General features: G+C 34.0%; 1 protein-coding gene across 1 annotated transcript; it reads right to left on the reverse strand.

Annotated features, from left to right (window-relative positions):
• Positions 1–6,338: 6,338 nt before the first annotated feature.
• On the reverse strand, positions 6,339–21,152 carry LOC125673170 (pancreatic triacylglycerol lipase-like). Its single transcript, XM_048909592.2, has 8 exons — positions 21,072–21,152; positions 18,886–18,906; positions 14,945–14,989; positions 14,363–14,622; positions 9,764–9,983; positions 9,023–9,124; positions 6,757–6,870; positions 6,339–6,672 (listed from the first exon to the last, which is right to left on the reverse strand). Exons 1-8 carry the CDS (start codon positions 21,115–21,117, stop codon positions 6,434–6,436), a joined length of 1,047 nt encoding a protein of 348 aa, XP_048765549.2. The 5' UTR covers positions 21,118–21,152; the 3' UTR covers positions 6,339–6,433.
• Between the last annotated feature and the right edge of the window lie 1,269 nt (positions 21,153–22,421).

Genomic DNA, 22,421 nt, shown 5'->3' on the forward strand with positions numbered 1-22,421 from the left:
ACGGCAATGAGACGATTTGCAATCACCCCCAAACATCAATCATTAAAATGTCAATTTTCAATTAAACAAAAAACCATATGACTATGATTCCGGTGAGCGGCAATCAAAGTGTATCATATATATATGTGACCAAATTGTCACCAAATAATTCAATACATACAATATTGTCCAATCAAATCATTCAATGTCCAATCACAGGAACCAGACGCGCATTCTTCTTGTGTTCCGTAATCAAAAATGTACTTTATCTGGCCCCAAGTTGCCAAGACAGTCTTTTCAAACACACTCCATTGTATTTGTTTCTTTTCCCATAACCAGAACTATATCCAAGAATCGAGCTCACCTGAAAAATTGAAAACATTTTCCGCAGTACATATTCTTACAACTTTTTGGGATGGGTGGGAAGGGAAATTAAAATGTTGTCTCGACTGTTATCTCACCGTTCTCCCGAAATTGCCTCGTCATAAAAGGAAATGCTATTCTATTTGCCAACTTATTTCCGGTAGGATTCCGGAATAGTGTTTTCGAAAAAATCCTCAGAAATAAAATATATTTAAGTCTGGCTAAAATAAATGGATTTATTGTTAATTCTATAAATCTTATTAAATGTTCATTAATATGTTTTAAATATTATGTGGTATTCAACAGTCGCTTGTCTTTTTCCTTTTTCCACTAAAGTGTAATCGATGACGGATGACAGAAACTTGCGGGAGTTTTTATTCCCCTCCCCCTAACTAATTGAATTTAAATTTTCATCCGACATTGATTTCGTCCCTTAGGGCAGTTATGTTTATTTCAGAGTTCGTTGCTATTTCTGTGCTTTATATATAGACATTTAAAACACAATGTGCATTTTGTATGATCCTCTAAAATTTACGATAAATAACTGTATCCCATTTCCATTCTCAATGATCGTGTGCCAGCGTGGCGAGAATTCCGTCGTCATCGAAAACAAGTTTTGTCTTGAATAGATGGCCGGGCGGTCTAGCGCGCTGTTCGCATGCTGCTAGGAGATATGGTTCCGCAGGTCGTGAGCCCAAGACTAATTAGAAAGAGTAACTACTCGATTTTACATCAAATCATGATACTATGCGCAAGTGTTTACTTACATTGATTTTTATTATTTATATTATCAATGTTTTATTATCATTATTATTACCCATGAATGACTTCCCAAACCTGAATTTGAAAAAGAAAAGCAAAAATACTTTACTTACTTAGTTTTATAAAAGTTTTTAATACAAAACGCTTGCTCAAATGATGAAGATACAAAATAACTGAATCTTTTAACCCGAATGGCTTTCCATACTTTCTTTTTTTAACAACCATAATTCCCCCTTGTAAATTGACACTAATTCTTTAATATTTCATTTATAATTGATTATTCATAACTTCTAAAGTAAATATTGTGTTTTATAATTAAAATTAATTCAGTAGAGGGTCAAATAAAATATTTTGAAGCTTTATTCGCGAAAGTTCCCCGGGAATGGAAGTCGGTAAAGAATATGAGATGCTGAGCAATATTGTATGTATATAGAAGTCTTAAAATCACCTTTTTAATACAACTGTTAAGCTGTTTAATCGCGTTTTTTATTACATGCACTTTAGATCGTCGTGTATAACTTTATTCCGATGACTGTCACAGTTAAGTCACTCCCCTTTACGTGTACGGCGTGCCGTAAACACCACAAAATATCGATGGTTTACTAAAACATTTAAGTCTAAATTTTAAATATTTTCCATTGTCCGATTTTGTCCGATTTTTTGTATGTTGTTAATCACACTTTTGTTTATTAAATTCCGTCGAGTTTGTTTCTGTTGCAATTACTTTGAGGTGATTTGCTAGATTGACTAGACTAAAAACTTAATGTATAATTAGGAAAAGCAACAAGGGATGCACCAAAATTGTGACTTTTACAATCCCGTTGTTGATTCTCGACAAATTTCAAAATGGTGATAATGTTAATATAACACATTATAATATCATTCATGAATATGGTCAGTTTCGGGGAGTATTTGTATTTTAAGAAACATGTTTGCTTTATATATGAATATTTTATTGAACATAAATGCCAACAGAAAACTACTCGTAACAACACAACTTAATGACAAACGGGATGTGTTCTGCCTTTTTGCAGATGTTAACCACAATATAGTCAGCATGTTTTTTCTCTCAATGAAGTTTATTACTGTACAAGTCGTACTGTGCATTGTGGTAAATAACTGAAATACACAAAATGAAAATTTTTTCACAATATGTTCGATTTGTGATACAAAGACACTCCAATTTAGACAATAACATGAACGTTACATCGACAAAGATATAATTAAAATAAATAATCAAAATATTCTACATATAATCCCCGAGTTACTTTTATACAAGGCATCAAAATCTGGTAAACAATGTATATGAAAGTTAACTTTACCGACATGGAACAAATATTTAGCCTTGAGCATAGTAAACCACTTGCACCAATATATATATATATTGCTAAAAGACTTCATACCTTACAATATCATGAAAAAATGTTTGTTGAGAAAAAAATGCAACTTACACATAGTGCAGGGAGGCATCAATCCATAATTTGTTACATATGTGCTTGGAGCAAGCGAATCTCGTGCGCAGAAACTACGAATTATAAATTACGGAACCAATAACGTTCAAACAGAGACGGATCGCCTTGATTACTAACATGGTCTAAGAGAGATAACTCAAATTCCTATGTGAATACATAACAGGATGATTTCATCTTCTCCACCGTCAACTTCCCATATTTGTGTAGCAATATTCCATTATCACTTGCATATGGTATTTATATAGATTACTCTGTATACCTAATCAGAATATGCTAATAACGGCGGGTGTGACTAGTCACGAGGGGATGCAAACTCTTTGCTGTCCTTTATAGGTCATCTGAGTATTAATTAGAAATATCTAAACGTCTGGGTACCCTTGATATAAAAGAGAAAAACTTGCAACCCTTATAGGATACTAAATTTCAGCCATTACAAAAAAGCAATCAATAGCATTACATTGTGTTGAATATCTCTCGACGTTCATATAATTAATCTAGATGTTCGACAAATTTCATGAAATGATCAAGTACTTCTTGCCATATTAGGTAATCAATTTAAATGTTTGAACGATTAACTTGAGTAGAAATGAACGTGGACCCTCTGAAGACTTGATCGTTTTGTATACGGCAACATTTGCAATGAACTAGACAATTACATTCTATCACCATCTAATATCATTTTGAAATTGGGAAACTAACCGGAGTTTAAAAATGGATGTGTCGAATACTTGAAATGGAAAAAATCATCCCTTTCCTCAGCTGCACTTCACAATCGACAACCATTTTGTGTGAACCATTTCGCTCCTTTTCAGATGTTTGAAAATGGTTGCCGGTTGCGAACGCCGTACTAGGAATTTTGACGGTATTTGTGACTGGAAAAGTATGTCATATTCATTCAGACGGTATAGATCAATTAACGTTTTATACCATCTATCTACATGTATCTGTGTTTAGTGAGCTAGAAATATTGAAAAAAATTGAAATGTTGTGGAATCATTAAATTTCATAGAGGACCAATTTTTGTGGATTTCGCAACGAAATACTCAAATTATATGATGTCATTATGCAGGGACTATATACATGAAATTACATACCACGAAACTGCAAAATATAGACAACCTACGAAAATTGGTTCCTGCCATGGGTACATATTGTGCGCCATTATTGGCTGACTTGTTTTCATCTTCTTATTAAACAGAATTATTCAAATCCCTTTACAGGAGATGAAATTTGTTTGCAGTCACATGCAATCCAACATTTAGATACATGGCCGATGTTTTGTTTATCAACAACACTGCACCCCTTTCATTCATATGTCGATTTAATATATGCTCAATGAACTGAAAACACATCTCCACAAAGTATTCCACATCTATTTCAGAGTAGGATGTTTCATTGAATATAGACGTCGATGGCGAACTTGAAATTCAGCTTCATGACAAATGTGATGTCTTTAGCTTATCATCGTCAACTTCTCATATTCATGTAGCAATTATCCTTTATCACCTGTATACATCTTCGCAAGCCAAGTGTCTGATTCGCTTAGTCTCCTCGAATTGAGAGTAAGCGAATTGGACATTTGGCTTGCGAAGATGCACCTGCATATGGTGTTTATGCTTCTCAATTCATTTGATAGGCGATAACACGGTCTGTGTACAATAATTTTCTAAACCGAAGAAGGCTACTGAAAAGTAAGTAGATGTTAAACGATTTTCAACATTTCCTTTAAGGTAATCAATGTATAAAAATGTGAAGATAACATATAGTGATCAATCTCATAACTCCTATAAAGAATACAAAATTAAGTGTAGGGCACGCACGGATCTCTGGATTTGCGAAATGCATAACGATCATATTTCATATATAATAAAAAAGTGGGCAATTCTTATAATAAAACTATCATTTTGTAGGGTTTATGAAATAAGCCTAATCCACCCCAGGAGTTTACAGAAATTTGATCATCACTTGATTTATTTCCCCTTGAAGTATATAGGAAGATCCTTTTTAAAAAAGATATTCTTTAAAAAAAATTGTAATTTCAAAATTACAAATCGGGGTAAAAATATACGTTATTACAATATGAAATAAAATTATTCATATGTACACATATTCATTCTTATTGTTTATTATGAAGAGCGAATGATTCTTCCAAATATAAAAAATGGACTTGTTATCAATTACCAGATTTAATCTATTATATAACAATGAATATTTACCTTTATTGAAAATGTGAAGATAACGAATAGTTACCAAGCTCATGATTCCCATAAAGAATACAGCATTAAGAGGAGGACAAACACGGATCCCTGCACATATTAGAGGTGGGATCAAGCTTCTAGGAGGGGTAAACATACCCTATCGACCAGTCACACCCGCGGTGAGCCATATATCTTTAGCAGGTAAACGAAACAATCCGTAGTCAAAATCAGTATGTAAAGAGGGGCCTAACAATTCGCAAGCAGATATTCTAATTAGCGGTCAAACTCAACGGCCTTGTTTGAGTGCTCAGGACAGGGGCGTTACAGGTTTTCAATATTTATGGTATACGTGTCCCTTTTTCCCATGAATATTTGTTGGAAGCGATTATCTTCGATTACATGTGTGTTATGTGTATTTAAAGTGTCTTTCACCTGAAACAACATTATAAACTTTTTCATTGATTCATTGAGTGAACACTTGTAAGCACGAAAAATAGCCAGTACTACCAGGACTAAGAAAACCTAGATCTCATCACCTGGAAAACAGACTGTATTAAGTTCTACGACTCTTAGCTCGCTTGGGAATATACATACATATCTAGTAGAGATTAAAAGTTATCTAAATCCTTCAATTTTACAAACAAATTTCGACAGTATCTCCATCATATTAATGCACCAATTTTCTATTATATGAACTGATTCGATACGCAAGAGTTTGTTCTGCATATGATCAGTTTTTATGTCGAGGCGTGCTACTGACAAATAAGTTGCCTTTACAATGGTTTCAACAGTATCTTTTAAAGTTATTATTTTGCAAATGTTATGGTCGTTTAACGATTTTAGTAACAAATACCTTTCATAGAGCAAAATTCTGTCTGATACCAATTGCTATTTTCCCCACGATACAATTACAAGAACCTATACGTCGTGACGTACTTTTCCACTGTGACGTCAAATGGTGCGAAGTGCACAGGTACATATATGGATTACTAAGTACTGGAACTTTTCTCGGGAAGCCTTAACTGAGCTGCATATTTCTCGTGTATCGAACCACAATATGCTGGTGATAATGGAATATTGCTACATAAACCCATTAGATGAATATGATAAGTTGATGATGGATACTGATACGTAATTTTATGTTAGGTAGGGTTCAACTGTTTTATTTAAAGTAAGTGTTTCGCAAATGTTATGTTCGTTATTATGATGGTAATTGCAAATACAAGCTGTCATAAGATCGAATGCTGTGTGAGGTGTTTCAAATGAACTGGCTCTTTACACACATATTTTGACTACGGATTACTCCGTTCACCTGATCAACAGAGAGGGTTCACGCGGGTCAACAGGGCATATTTACTCCTCATAGCCACCTGAATCCACTTCTAGTGTGTCCAGGAGTCCATGCCGGTCCTACTCTTTGGTAATCTCTATAGGAGTATGATATTTTCTTAACCTTTTCTACGGGATAGTATTGTACAATCCACAAAGAGAAAAATACCAATTTGCCAGATTCACAGAAGCAGCAAAAATGGCGTTCTTAGTAAATAAAACATTAAAGAAAACGCCTGATGCATATAGTTTATTAAAGAAACAAAAAAAAAACATCGATTTAAGGAAATATTTCATGGGTCTGGTCTATAGATCTTCATATTGATGAATCTACTCGGAACCGTTTGTTCGACAGTACGGGTAGGCGGTGGCGGTAACGCCGTAGTACATTCCTTCAGATCCTTTCTTAGCATCATAACCCCAGAACACACACTTGTTAGGAGTACATTTAGACGCAAGAAATTTCATATATGTGCATTCACAGGCTCGGAGTTTACACTTGTCCGAGATCGACTCCACGTAATATCCTACAGCTTTCAAATGTCCACAGGCTTTGTGGAATGTTACCTCTAGAATGAATGAAACATTGTCATGAAATAAGATAAAGACCGTTCAATTCTTATCGGATGTTTAGAAATATAGAACTTTCTTACTTTTTAGAGTATGAATCTTAACAGGGTTTTTCGGGTTATAGGTACATCCTGGTTGTCTTCTTCCACCATTGACGTAGATATCAAGATGGCCGCATCTTTTCTTCATTCCATAACCTAAATGAAATGGAAGTTTACATCTTATCATATCAAGTAGACATCTACATGTATTTATACTTCACACTCAGGATAGGACCATATTTACTAATATTAATGTGATGTAACACTTATACAGTACCAATTTTGATGTACCAGATGTGCATTTCAACAAATAATGTCTTCAGTGATGCTCAAGCCGAAATTTTGGAAAATCGAAATAACAATAAACTTCTAGGATCTAAAAGGAAAACTAGAGTTCCAAAAACTGGAGCCAAATTCGTCCAAGGATAAGAGCTATGCATGAGGGAGATAATCCTTAATTTTTAAATGAATTTCTAAATTTTATAACAGCAATTAAATATACATCCGTATTTTCAAGCTTGTAACGAAGTATTTAGCTACTGGGCTGTAGAGATCCTCGGGGACTAACAGTCCACCAGCAAAGGCCTCGACCCAGGGTTCATAATGTAAAACTTATACGGTACCAAATTTGATGCACCAGATGCACATTTCGAGAAATAATGTAATTTTAATCCTATAACATAATTTTTTAATTTTCTTCAATGAATATGATTGCATGATATACCTGCCAATTGGCATGTCTCTAGAGCTCTGATTTCTGATTTCTTTACAAATGATAAAAGATAAAGACATGCTTTGACTGTGTTCAGTTTGTAATAAGATGTGACTACTCTAGAAGGTCCAAAACGTGGCCGTTATTTTACTGCTGTTGTTTCTGACAGACGTGAACCTTATGCAAAAAAAATAAAATAAAACCTAGGATTGCATTTCAGGGGTCTTTAATACAGTAGTAATCGGGAATTTTCTTTAGTTTCCATGATGGATACCAATATCCGTTTTTGAAAAAAAGTCAGTAACATTTGAAAAAAAAACTGGACCTTATGAAAGAAAGTTACAAGCTTTCCTTTTAGCATTATGCCTCAATGAGAAATTATCTCATAAAATATATCAATTATCAAATTTTAATGGGCTTCCGATGTTTTGCCTTTTAAATCACTGCGTAATTTAAGAAAATGTCATTATGATATCTGTTGGAAAATCCTGCTTTAGAATACCTGGTGGGTCTATTTCCGTAAATAAAATCATTTTACACAACCTTAATAACTTTGTTATCTTTGTAATCTAGTGTTATATTTTATTTGTTTTTATTCATACTTCTGGTATAACGATATGCAAGGTGAAGATAACGAACAGTGATCAATCTCATAACTCCTATAAGCAATACAAAATAGATAGTTGGGCAAACACGGACACCTGTACACACCAGAGGTGGGATCAGCTGCCTAGGAGGAGTAAGCATCCCCTTTTAACCGGTCACACCCGCCGTGAGCCCTATATCCTGATCAGGTAAACGGAGTTATTCGCAGTCAAACAGATATACATGACACTAATTAAAGGGAATTTGTAAGGTATACAATGTAAGAACTTATTTTCGATGAATTTGTGCTTTGATAGAATTACAAATGTTTGTATTTTTCTTGGAGTGTCCAATGATCATGTATGCATGTTATGTTTATTTCTTAATTGACATTGATATGAAATTAATTGCATTTCATGATGTCACTGATCATTTACTAATTGACATTGATTTGAAATTAGATACTCTACTGATGTATCTGATAAACGTGTCTAAAATTATCTAATGCACATCTGCTGAGATGAGATATATACAACATACACCAAAAGAGCGTCAGAGGGACTTTTTCCCAGAAGAAAACAGGATTTTTTGTAAAGTAGAAATAATGTCAATTTAAACCAATCATAGGCAAATATATTACTAAGAAACAAAATTGTTTAGAAAACGTTTAGTCCAAAGAAAGTATGTAATCATATAACAAAGTTTAAATTCAGTGCACATAACCAAGTAGCATTAATCATTTAATATACTATATCAGAAAACGAAGTACATTATCTATACAATATTTGATGATAAATTAACGACCACTTTTAAGGATATTCGGAAACACTAGTATATGGTCTAATTTTCTGTGAGTTTTATATTTGATAAGTCATTGCTATTCAATTTATAAAACCACAGAATTATCGTATCCAAAAGTTTTCTATAGATCAGCAAAAATTTTAAAACGTTTAATATTTCTGCCATATTCACGCAAGTCAACTAGGAAATGAACGAGCATTATGTTCTCACCAAACGGTCGCGCATCCGTGTGAATGATGTCTACAAATTGGGCGCTTTCTTTGTTGATTGCAAACTTTGAAGTTTCAAATAACGGACTGGCTGGGTCTAAACCTGAAATAAAAAACCGAACATTTAATATTGATTGAATTTCATAAAAGTATGTTAATAAAATTCGGTTAATTTGTTACAAATTTGGAGAATATGCATTATATTCATGATGTAGTTAGTAATTTACTGAAATAATCTGAGCTTACCTATGAAACGTAACATTCACAATTTACACTGGGCAAACAGTTTGTTTTGTGTTTGTGAAGGTAACACGTTGTTTTGTGTTTGTGGAGGTAACACTTTGCTTTGTATTTGTGAAGGTAACACTTCGTTTTGTGTTTGTGAAGGTAACACTTTCAACAAACCAAATGATCCTTACCACTACTGAGAAAAGGTATGGGGTATAGTGAATTGTTAAAGCTTAAGAAACAGTGAAAACAAAGGCTTGAAATTTCGGATTAAAGTGATGCATTATATTCTGTCATTGCAAAGACATGTTTGATCTATTTTTCGGAGGTTGACGGAATTTTTTTGCAACTATGTGTACTTTAATTTGCTCTTCGAATCCTCTTCTAAAGCTAACAAGGTTGAAAACTATATAGATAATAAATCACTTTGATCATAAATGAAAGGATGTATAGTTAATTCAAAGGAGAAAAGATGCACATGTCTTAGATGCTAGGACCAGACTTTAATACCTACCTGTAATACGACCGATCTTTCCCTTGGAATGTTTCCCTGCCTCTGCAGCAGCGTGTGCTCCCAAGCCTTGACCGATGATATGGACCTTGTCCAACGGAATCTTATTCTTTTCCAGAAATCTATAGACGTAAGCCCCGACCGTTTGAACGTTAGAGGCGGATTGAGCGTAGTTCACTCCCGCTCCCAAGGCCCAGTCAATCAGCAAAACATTGTGTTTCCTCTGAAAATAATCGATCTTTATCATCTGGTTTTCTTTATGGTCAATGATGCTAGTATATGTTAAAGTGACTGGTTCACGATTTTTGATAAAAATATTTTTGATTTTTGATGTTGAACATTAGAAATATAACTCATTTAATGTTGACAGCCAAAATTTTGACCTTCTGAATGCAAGAATGAAAGCAATATTTTAGCCTTAAATATGTGTTATGTAAACAAAGACTCGAGTCTTTTTATGTAAACAAACAAACAAGTGAAATATTGATTTTGTAATATAATGCATCTTCATTTTGCATAGTCACAAATTTTAACTTTTAGATGACACATTTTACTTCAAAAATGCTTGAAATATGAAAGATATAATAATACTTTGATCGATATCCATTTCTTTTGAAAATTTCGTAAACAATAGCATACCGCAATCTTTGTTTACAAAACAAATGATAAACTCTCTAAAATGAGCTTCTGTGATGATGTATAACCTTAATTTTCATGCGAAATCTTTCAAACACATTAGACAGTAGATTTTGTTCATTAAAAGGGAAAAACAAAATTTTGGGTAAAATCGTGAATCAGTCCCTTTAAAGACTGGCCGGGATCAAAATTGAAAAGGTTCATTTTAAAATCATATAACAAACGTAGCTTAGTATCTCCAAAATTCACCCCCCCCCCCCAAAATATTTCGGGATTAGTATATCGAAAAACTGAAAAGCACATTCTTGCAAAGTTACAATTGAATAAAAACAATATGAAAGCGTTCAAAACATTACTGATTATTGGGTTGACCTTTTAATCCCCAAACTTCATATTTTGTGAGTTATTGCATTAGAGTCAACGAAAATTCAACGGTAGAATATTGATACTAAAAGGACATCTAGTTTGCATATACTAAAACAACCATATACCCGACTGAGTTTGTGAGTATCATAAATCTGAAAATGTATTCGTCACTTATCTTATAAACTGAAATAGGAACATAAAAAGCATACACACGGTTAAGTTTGTAAGTATCATAAGTCGTAAAATGTTTTCATCACTTATCTTTTAAACTGAAATGGGAACAAAAAGTATTTGTGAAACACTGATGCCCGCATATAACAGCAAAATAATTATCCTACCCATATCAAATATATAAAAGCCCTATCACTTACATTCAAATGTTATGGCTAAGGTAAAGTTTTTCAAAAGTAGGTCAAACGCCAAGGACAAGAGGTTAAAAATAATTTGCTACTAAACAAACGGTCTTTTCACAAGAAATATTATCCTTAGACAAACTTTACTCAGTTTTTTTACCCTCTGCTTTCCCCTAAAATAGCTCTTACAAGTTAGTTGTTATTTCGGATTTCAAACATTTCGTTTGAGCATCACTGAAGAGACATTATTTGTCGAAATGCGCATTTGGTTCATCAAAATTGGTACCGTATAAGTTTTACATTATGACCTCTGGGTCGAGGCCTCTGCTGGTGGACTGTTAGTCCCCGAGGGTCTCTACAGCCCAGTAGTACTCCGTTACTAGCCTGAAAATACGGATGTATATTTAATTGCTGTTATAAAATTTAGAAATTCATTTCAAAATTAAGGATTATCTCCCTCATGCATAGCTCTTATACTTAGACAATTTTGACTCCAGTTTTGTTGGCCCTCTGTGCCCCCCTAAAATAGCTCTTACAAATTTATTGTTATTTCGGATTTCAAATACTTCTGTTGGGCATCACTGAAGAGACATTATTTGTCGAATGCGCATCTGGTTCATCAAAATTGGTACCGTGTAAGTTTTACATGAGATCACTATCACGATCCATTCAAAAATGATGACCACGGTTATAGTTTTTTTGCGGACAGAGAAACAGACGGATAAACCCACTACGGGACATAAAATATGGTTTAATTTAACAATACTGTACTTCTGTGATTCTAATTTCAGAAATTGTGAAAGTCGGTCAGTTGGTATGGGAATATCTCTGCATTTTGATCGAGATGTCAAAAAGAACCTTTTAAAGAAATGTGGCAAATCTGTTACGCATTTCCAAATAGAAGTACCAGAAGACGCTTCATTGAACACAAAGCCATTGCATCTGAATTTATGTTCTACATGTAAATCGGATAAAATATTCGATGTTTCATGTTTTAAATTGCAACATAAGTTGTTTGTTTTATATGAATTGTTTGAACTGCTTAGCATATGACTGTTCCTGGATGTAAGACGGTAATTTGTGCCACAGTGCCGCTTTTTAAATGGTATCACACTAAAAAATCAAACCTAGTCTAATTATTTCACAACAATTTACTGTATGAGTGCAGCATTCAAATACTATTAGAAAACTAATCATATTATTTGTTTATAACCGCTCTAACATGGATCGAGTAAGAGAACCAATAATTTTACAGAGACAGAAGATAAAGTCCCGGATTAGATTAACAAAATATGGGTTAGGTTGTCAGTCAGTTATGAATGATTGATTGATGTTTTCCACCACACTCAACTATTTTGGAGTTACCTGGTGGTACCCAGTTTGTATTGGTGGAAGAGAGAACCCAGATACAATGTACCGGCGCGAGCGGGATACGAACCCGCGCCGACAGAGGTGATAGGCAGTGTGATTTTGAGCGCGATGCTCTAACCACTCGGCCACGGAGGCCCCTCAGTCAGTTATGTGCAGTTGTTTGAATTTATCATCACTGAACATTAAGGAATTTGTTTGAAATTTCATTAGAACACACAAAATTAATTCTCTCGTTCTTAGGTCAATTTTCGCAAAACAGATAAGAGGAGGCCTTTTTCAGTTTTATAAGCAATAGGATATATGAGGGATGCATTTGTTTAATCCCGAACTTGTTGGAAAAGAAACTTTAAATGTAAAAGTTATATAATTGAATCATAAACATAGTAGACTTTCCTTTATCTGGGTCACCCACAACAGAATTTTAGGCATGGTCATCTGAAATAGAGACTGGGTAGCAAAAACATAATTGATTAGAAGTGATTAATTCAAACCACAGGCAATATTATATTGTTTTGGTTCGGATTTACTATGATTAAAGAGTTTTAAGGTGTTTAACTCTAAATACAGGGTATCTAAAATCGCTGTGAGTAAAAATCCAACCAATTAACCACAAGGAACTAGAATGTGCAACATTAAATATCATTTTTAAGTGGAATGTCTTACCCCAATTCCAGCTTCAAGTTACTGAAATTGTAAAACCTTCTGCAAATCCACTACCACAGGCATTTTGATAAGTGTCCCAAAATGATGAAGGACCCAAAACAATTTAGAGGTCCAAATATAAATTTTGATCAATAATGACTCAATATAGTACATAAATTATGTTGATAACAAGATTTTATAAAGACACGCAGTTCTTATTATGTCTTTTTATCCAAACCACATTAGCTTAGGTATTTGACGATTTGTAATAAAAGGTAAAAATAACGAACAGTGATCAATCTCATAACTCCTCTAAGCAATGCAAAATAGATGATTCGGTAAACACGAGCCCCTGGACACACCAGAGGTGGGATCAGGTGCCTAGAAGGAGTAAGTATCCCCTGTCGACCGGTCATACCCGCCGTGAGCCCTATATCCTGATCAGGTAAACGGAGTTATCCATAGTCAAAATAAGTGTGCCAAGAGCGACCTAGCAATCGGTATGCAACACGTCAGATTGAAGTCAATTTGTGTATTAGTGGCACCCGTTAAAGTGGCTGTGTTAAGTGAAAGTGCAGGTGGTTTTAGAATTTTCAATCACTTGGAGCTGATATAACGGATCCTTGTTTATGAACTGGGGTAGGAAGTTTTCTACTTGTACTCTTTATTAGTAAATACGAAAATTAATACACTGGCCTGTGAATTGGAAGTCATAAAGATGCAAGTTTATTCGGTAGATAGCTCTTTTGTTGTAACGATGTCTGACTTAAAATTTTATTTGCAAGTGAATTTCGAATACAAAAGGGGAAAATTAAGAACGAATGCGAATTTTTCCCCAGATACAAAAGTCTATTACCAACTTTTTGATTTATTGAAATTTCGATAAAATCGGCAATGCTGCAACCTCAAAACGGATACACGCGGGCCTTAAAACCGTAATGTTAATTTTGTTTGTCCCTATTAAGCATACTCCTAAGAAATGGATATGGAATACCAGTATGAAATATATCATATGATCCGAGCATGATCTCTGTTTAGAAATAAACATTTGTGGATTCATATGAACACAACGCAATTTGATTTTGGTATAAATACATGTAGTTAATTGATATTTAGACGTTCTCATCAAGTTAAAACTCGGCAGGTGAGCATCTTTCTGTTCTAGTTATGATAGCCAACCAGTGTTTCAAAATAAGAAAGAATACATATAGATAAAGAAATGAAATACTATTACCTGTCTAAGGGTGTCTGCAAGGTCTCGTATAGCTGGAAGTGACGTATCCACCAAGTAGCCATGGATAATGACGTCAGTCTCCTTGGTTCGATCAAAACTCTTCGGAAGGGCAGTGTTCTCTGATATTTTATCCACCCCTTCAAACCAAACATTTTTCAGCTTCATTCCCTCAGTGCTCTCTGGGTGTTTATTGAAGCGTTTGCTCATACACATCTTGACGGCCAAAATTGCAAAGCATAAACTGGTCGCTCTGACCATTGCTGATTTGCAAAGAAAAATAACATTTTACAATGTATATGACATGCCAACATTAATACATGCAAGTAGACTTTCGGAAATCAAGACGTTAATAATCATTATTGAATTTTGTTTAAGGAAACTATAATCAAATATGACATCAATTAATAGAATGAAAGATATATAACTATATTCACATTCTATACAAAAGGGTTAGTAGAAGTACTACTGAAAGGTCGAAAGGAAACAGGTAAAATATAAGAATACTTCAGCTGAGATCTCTCTTGTCATTTAGCAGCTGTTGAAGAGATGGATTTCATGTAACAAATTTGTTTAGCAGGTTACCTTCATTATTGGTCAAAATGGATGACATATTGGTCTCGTCACCACCTGAAACGGCACATATTTATTTTAGTAAATCATTGGAATTTGTTTGCATTTAGCAAGATAACGAACACGGATTCAAATCATACAAAGAAGTCGAAATTGATTATAATTGGGCAAACATGGAGCAGGTGTGTGATCAGATGCGTTGGAGGACTAAGCATACCCTGTTGACCGGTCACACCTGCTGTGAGCCCTATATCTTTATCAGATAAATGGAATAATTCGTAGTCAAAATCATTATGTAAAGAACGGCCTAACAATTGATATGAAATATGTCAATGAACATTTGACATAATGACAGGTTAAATTTACAAACTAGGTACTGATAATAATAATAGTAATGATAATAATAATATAATTTTTATAGCGCCTAATATAAAACAAATATTCTAAGGCGCTTTACAAGGGTAAAAAGAGAACTGCAACGATAAAACACAAATAACTGTTTGACAGAAGATCTTATATCTGTAAAATCATCAAAATAAAACACTAATGCCTCGTTCACACGGATGCGCATTAAATTTTACTTCGCATCAAATTTGATGCGAAGTAAAATAATGCGCATTAAATTAATTCGAATTAAATAGCGTTCACACGGCGGTAATATTTAATGCGAAGTAAACTAATGTGCATTAAATTCGTATGCATATCTATTAAAGGGTGCGCGAAATAAATTAAAGAATAGAGTATGTTATTGAAAATTATTTTTATAGATATTTTAATGAATATTGTGTAGGTACAGAATTCTTTGTTCAAAACGCTATATACATGTAGTATATACTATATGTTTACAATTTACATGCTGATCTACACATAAGGAGTTTTGTCGTGTTTATTTATATGTTCCCAAGAAATTACTTGTTATTTCCTCTGACGACCAGCATTCACTCTAGACAATATATTGTTTCTTCATGGGCCCAATTTAACAACTTCGGAACGTCTTTTCCACCATTCCGCTGACTACTGTTATGACGTAATTTTTAATTACTAATACGTATTATAAGTCTACTATGACGTCATATGGTATAAAAATTAACAATGAGCCGCATATTTGTTTTAAAAAATGTAAAAAAAAAAAAAAAAAAAAAGAAATCATATCACTATTTTAAAACATTCTTGTCGTATTTAAAAACAATTCCTTCCACATGTATTACTCAGTATGCCTATGCAGAGCACAAATTTACTTCTGACATTATCTGATGACATGCTGTTTGTACATGTTTTTAGTGATTATCATTTTGCTTAGTTTTTCGTACAAAACTAACATTAATATATATAGCTGACCATGGGTATGATGCATGTGACCCAAATTGGCCATTACGCATGCGTCTACATTTAATTCGAATTAGCTTCGCTTAGCGTTCACACGGAGCTAATGCGAAGTAAATTTAATTCGCATTAAATCGCGACGTCAATTTTAATTCGAAGTAAACTAATGCGCATTAAAATCTCCGTGTGAACGCGGTTTAGATTTAATTCGCATTAACTTACGTTTAATGCGAATTAAATTCTTCGTGTGAACGAGGCATATAATTAAGACTAATAGCTAAATTTTGGGGGATTGTTTGATAATTAAAAGCAGTCATAGTTTATACATATAACAATCTAAAAAGCTAATCGATGAAAACAAGTTTTAAGACGAATTGGAAAATTTCAAAAGATGTTGACCTCTTGATGTTATCTTGAAGGTCATTCCAGAGATGTTCTGCAGCTCAACTGAGTTGGCGTTCCCTGCAATTCTTTTGGTTTGGTTGGAGGTTATACAACTTTTTTTAGCACGTTTTCATACTCAAATTCGAAAGATGTGCTCTAAATCATACTTGTACTCAAACGTGAAGGTAATAACACTTTTATGAAATCATTCTCATGCTTAAATGGAGTACATGTTCAAGTTTGTCCGAGTATGTTTCGAAGCTTGCTCAGAGATGCACTCAAAACAAACATGGCTGAGTTTGAATATGAGCATGGTAAAAAATTTATAACCTCCAGGCCTGATCTTTGGCTCCACAAGTCGCGACTTTGATTCTGACTGTAATGGTCGACTTGGCTTGCATTTATTTAAACGATTTGGATGTATCATTGGAATAACACAGAAATATATTTGAACTTCTAAATTTGAAATTAGTTTTCATAAATTCTGGTTACATTTGTAGTTGTAGATTGATGCAGCTACATATATCTAAATCTTTATTCTAGTGTAAAATGTCCCATTAAACAATCTCTCCGGAATGCATAGCATGTAAAATAGGATATAGTATCACAAAATAAAATTATGCAATTTTCTCTTCTAATGACGACATGAGGATGCTTGCATCTTCGAATGACTAATCAAGGCTCTATTCTATTGTACTTTTAAAAAACGTTTTTAAAAGAGTCGTCCACTTCTGCTTCATACTTAGATATTTTATTGAAAGTAGACATTAACGGCAACCTAGCAACTCAACATTATGACAGACGGGATGATTTGAGCTTCTCCATTGTCAACTTCCCATATCTATGCAGCAATTATCACCTGCATATTGTGTTTATATCTCTCAACTAATTCGATACGCAAGAGCTTGCTCTGCGTATGATAAGGTTTTAAATCGAGGTAAACTACTGACAAAGAAGTTGATGGAACCGGGGATTCAACAGTTTCGTTTAAAGTCAGAAATACGCAAATTCTATGGTCGTTATAACGATATGGCCTGCCAATACAACCTATCATTGGGTCAAATGCTGTCTGACGTGTTTCATACAGATTATTAGGCCGTTCTTGGCATGCTGATTTTGACTACGGATAACTCCGTTTGCCTGATCAAAATATAGGACTCACAGCGGGTGTGACCGGTCGACAGGGGATGCTTACTCCTCCTAAGCACCTGATCCCACCTCTTGTACATCCAGGAGTCCGTGTTTGCCCAACTCATATTTTGTATTGCATGTATGAGTTGATCACTGTTCGTTATCTTCACTTTTCTAAATACCCCCATATAAATCTTTGGTCCCCATTCGTGACACCACCCTACATTCGCGGGGATAATAATGTGAGGAATTTAGAACTTGAAATCGTCAAAGTAAGCTTTCTGATCAGTTTTGTCTTTTTTGGCCTAGAGGTTCTTCAGAAGAAATGTTTTTGAATTACCCCATCCTATATTAACAAATTGCTCATTATCTCCCCTCACGGTACAGGGAATGCATTCTAACATGGGATTTGAATTTACGTAAGAAATCATCAACTTGTTTCACATATAAAGTGTAGTTACTTACATATACAACCTTCAAAAGTGTTCCCCTTTTAAACATAATCAATATGATACTGCAGAATTTGCGGCTTATACTAAAATATATAATAAGTTATCAAGAATAGCAAAGCAAAATAATTAGTGGCATTTCAATGACTTAAGATTTGCTAGATTTTCAACGCACGTTTTGAGTTGTCATCAATATGAAATAGTGCAGTATGTTCGGCATGATCATTATTGTGTTAGTTTTTTGTTTTCGCTTTTGTGTCTCTGTTTGTCTATGTGCGTAGAGTATGAACATATTTCTTTATAAAATAGCAACAAAACAGAGCGTTTCACTGATTCTTGAAGAGAATGTGGCCCTCTGAAATGTAGGTATTCGGTATTTTTTTTTTTTTTTATTATTTAAAAGGGAAATCATTCCACAACCTCTACATGAATCTGATAGCCGTGACTAAGTCATTATGACGAGCGTATATGCATTCCACAACCTCTGCATGAATTTGATAGCCGTGGTTAAGTCATTATGACGAGCCTGTCTGCATTCCACAACCTCTACATAAATTTGATAACCGTAAGTCATTATGATGAGCCTATCTGCAAAGTATGCAAGTGACTAATTGTATTTCATCACTTTAATTTTACTCGAAACAATACTTGTAAATTCATACTCACGTTTGCCAACTCCACTACACACTGAAAAAAAAGTTTTTGCATAAAACAGTTGAGATAATTTGATGTTTGATTATATAAAGAAACAAATAAACCTAAAATCAGACAAGTTTAATTTATTACTCAGTACTTTATGTATTACTCAGTGCTTTGCATAAGATATCTATACCGGCTGTGTGTGGTTCCAAAGAAATTAGCCGTTTTACACAGAGTCCGGAGTGCAGAATATTGGAAAGTACGAGAGTTGCTTCCCTTGTATTCGCTGTCTATTATGCGTACGTGTGTAATGATTGCTAACGTTTTATCATATTACATAAATATTCAAAATGTTAAGATATAAATGTCAGTGTCTTATTGTCGTGTTCTTTTAAAAAAAGTTTAAATTCTTATTAAATGGTTTTTAAATCTGGGAATGATCCGCGCACTTTTCTGTCGGTAAATTATCGATTTCGTCTACACCATTGCCGTCCTCAAGTGCCACATAATGTACGTTCGTCAAGTTTGTGTTGTGTTCGTCTAAAATTTCTCTTTCCCAGCTTTCGTCGTAAATGTATTTACTGGAAATATCGCTTTTAACTGTCTCAACGTGTGAAACGGAAACTGACATAATGCCGATTGATCCACCGGACATGACATGTTGAGCTAACGTATTTGTATGTCATCACTGGATATCCACTTCCGCCCCTACCCATGAAATTCCAGCGTCATCGAAAGCAAGTTTTATTAGACTTGCCTAGATGGTCGAGCGGTCTAGCGCGCTGGTTACGTGCTGTTAGGAGATTTGGTTCCGCAGGTCGTGAGTTCAACCCTGGGCAGGGGCGGAAGTGGGTATCCATATGAAGTAAAATTGTCTGTGCTTTATATTAAATATTTCTTCACTTAGGGCAGTTATATATGAGTTCATTGCTATTTATGTGCTTTATATATAAATATTTCGAATGCAATGTGTATCATGTATGATCTTCTTTAATGGACGTTAAAAAATTGTATCCCATTTCCATTCTCAATGACCGAGCAGCGTGTGACAGCATGGCGAGAATTCCATCGTCATCGAAAGCAAGTTTTATTAGACTTGCCTAAATGGTCGAGCAGTCTAGCGCGCTGGTTAAGTGCTGTTAGGAGATTTGGTTCCACGGGTCGTAAGGGCAGGGGCGAAAGTGGGTATCCAAATAAAGTGAAATTTTCTGTGCTTTATTATATATGTAAAACTGATACGGTACCAATTTTGATGCACCAGATGCGCATTTCGACAAATAATGTCTCTTCAGTGATGCTCAACCGAGATGTTTGAAATCCGAAATAACAATGAAGTTTTAGAGCTACATGTATTACAGGGAAAAACAGTGTGCCAAAACAGTGGAGTCAAATTCGTCTAAGGATAAGAGCTATGCGTGAGGGAGATAATCTTTAATTTTGAAATGAATTTCTAAATTTTATAACAGCAATTAAACATACATCCGTATTTTCAAGCTAGTAACGAAGTACTTAGCTACTGGGCTGTAGAGACCCTCGGGGACGAACAGTCCATCAGCAGAGGCCTCGATCCAGGGGTCATAATGTAAAACTGATACGGTACCAATTTTGATGCACCAGATGGGCATTTCGACAAATAAATCTGCCATACACAAATCTGCATTTTGTTGATCTCAAATCTTACATGCTTAACCGTAATTTTCATTGTGTAAAACGTTGTAGAAGAAAAAATCAAATTCGTGTGTTCTCTATGTATACAAAAATAAAATCTACGTGATTGTCAAAAGGTAACATTATATATATATATATATATATATATATATATATATATATATATATATATATACAAACAACGAAATACAGTGATATGATAACAAGTTTTTGCATTTTCATTCTCCTTAAATGTTAATTTAATTGCTTGTTATTGTATCAACCGAAATCATGCGACTCAACTGTGTATCAGAGACCCGTATATTTTCTGCCTTACGAACTATGAAAGTAGAATGACTTATTGTGACGTCACAATACACTTCGTCTACCTTGACATTTATGGAAATTGCACGAGGTTACCCAAGGGGTAAATATGATAGGGAGATATGATGTTTGAGAGGAAGATATGAAGTTTTGTCAACCCTGGCACGTGACCGTCTAGAGCAATCAGATTACGCGTTGCATAGAATTCTCATACTGAGGTATAATAACATAGAATATCTTACCAGCTCCGCGGTGACAGTAATAATGATGAGTCGAATGTTGTCCCATGTTGCAATCTTCAGAATCAGTATCCCAGTGTCCACTTCATGATGATACGTAGTTTTTATATTTTTAAACCATTGATTTCTTAATTGCCATATGTTCATCAGTCAATATTAAAGTGACAAAGCAAATGAAAAGTGATAGTACATTATTTACTTGATAACAACTGTTAAGGTACCATAGTTCAATATTATTTCTTATCAATACTGAATTTGTCAACTATGTAGTGATGACGTTTTGAGATAAAATGCGTACATGCATGCTTGTTTTTGGAACATGAGAAAGATAGCTTGCACGTGCCAACACTGCCCTTTTTGTTATTTTCCTCACAGAAATGATCGTACTTCAGTGGACTTTGTAAAGTATTTTAAAGTATATTGTAAATAAATGATACCTACAAAACAGAAAATATATCCATTGATAGTCTTCTTCAAATGTACACGACAAAGAACATTTTAAAAAATAATTAGGAACTGGTCAATATTTGGAACCGATGTATTCCATATTAGCTTTCTTTTTTAATCAATGTCTTATCTTCTAAGAATAGAAAAACGTTGCTGTCCTACATCAGATGTGTAACAACAAAGTATGTGTATGTGTCCTATTTAATGAATGAATATATGTGTAATGATTAAAAACAATTTTACTTCATTATCTTTGTTACCGATCACACACAGTATTGTTGTTCGTGAAATTTCAAATCTTGATATTTTTAACTCATTTTTTCTTTTGTTGAATTGTTGTTGAAAGTGGTTCACACTGCCTTTTTAAAAAACAAAATACTGTTTTACTGAATTGTTGTCTCATGTACATACAAGTATTTTTCACATCGCATGATCAGTATCATCTATGAAATTATGAAAGATGTGTTTAGACTTTAAATTCTGGTCGGTATCCTTGAAGTTATGACTAACATGATACATCACTTTTATTTTCTATGATTGAAATTCATACTCAATGCAAAACTTAAATTTAAGTTTTTGCAATTTTATTCACACTTATTTTGTGATATCTAATTACATGTTCAGATATCAATCATTTTCAAAGGTCAAGTATTTTATTGCAAATTGTCAACTTAGACATGAAATAAAGCATGCATAGAATTCAACAGTTTTGTTCGTAAGATAGATAAGTTCTGGAATATGAATTAAAAGTTTTTGAACACTTTTTCTCAATAGTTTTTTCATTGATACATTTGCAATATAAATATTGATGTCTTATTAGTGTTGAAAATAAAAAAAAAATGGAGTTCTCTCAGTATGTAAGCCCACCAAAAATATGTGTTCCATCGCACTTTGCACCGGTCCCAA

The sequence above is a fragment of the Ostrea edulis genome, chromosome 3, assembly GCF_947568905.1.
Source record: "Ostrea edulis chromosome 3, xbOstEdul1.1, whole genome shotgun sequence".
Taxonomy (NCBI): Eukaryota; Metazoa; Mollusca; class Bivalvia; order Ostreida; family Ostreidae; genus Ostrea; species Ostrea edulis.

Excerpts from the sequence above, each read along its gene's own strand:
- LOC125673170 (XM_048909592.2), bottom strand. The coding sequence starts at position 21,117 with ATGGGACAACATTCGACTCATCATTATTACTGTCACCGCGGAGCTG. Across the intron at positions 18,907-21,071 it reads TTACTGTCACCGCGGAGCTG|TGTGTAGTGGAGTTGGCAAA; the intron begins GTAAGATATTCT and ends CTTTTTTTTCAG. Across the intron at positions 14,623-14,944 it reads CATTTTGACCAATAATGAAG|CAATGGTCAGAGCGACCAGT; the intron begins GTAACCTGCTAA and ends TTTGCAAATCAG.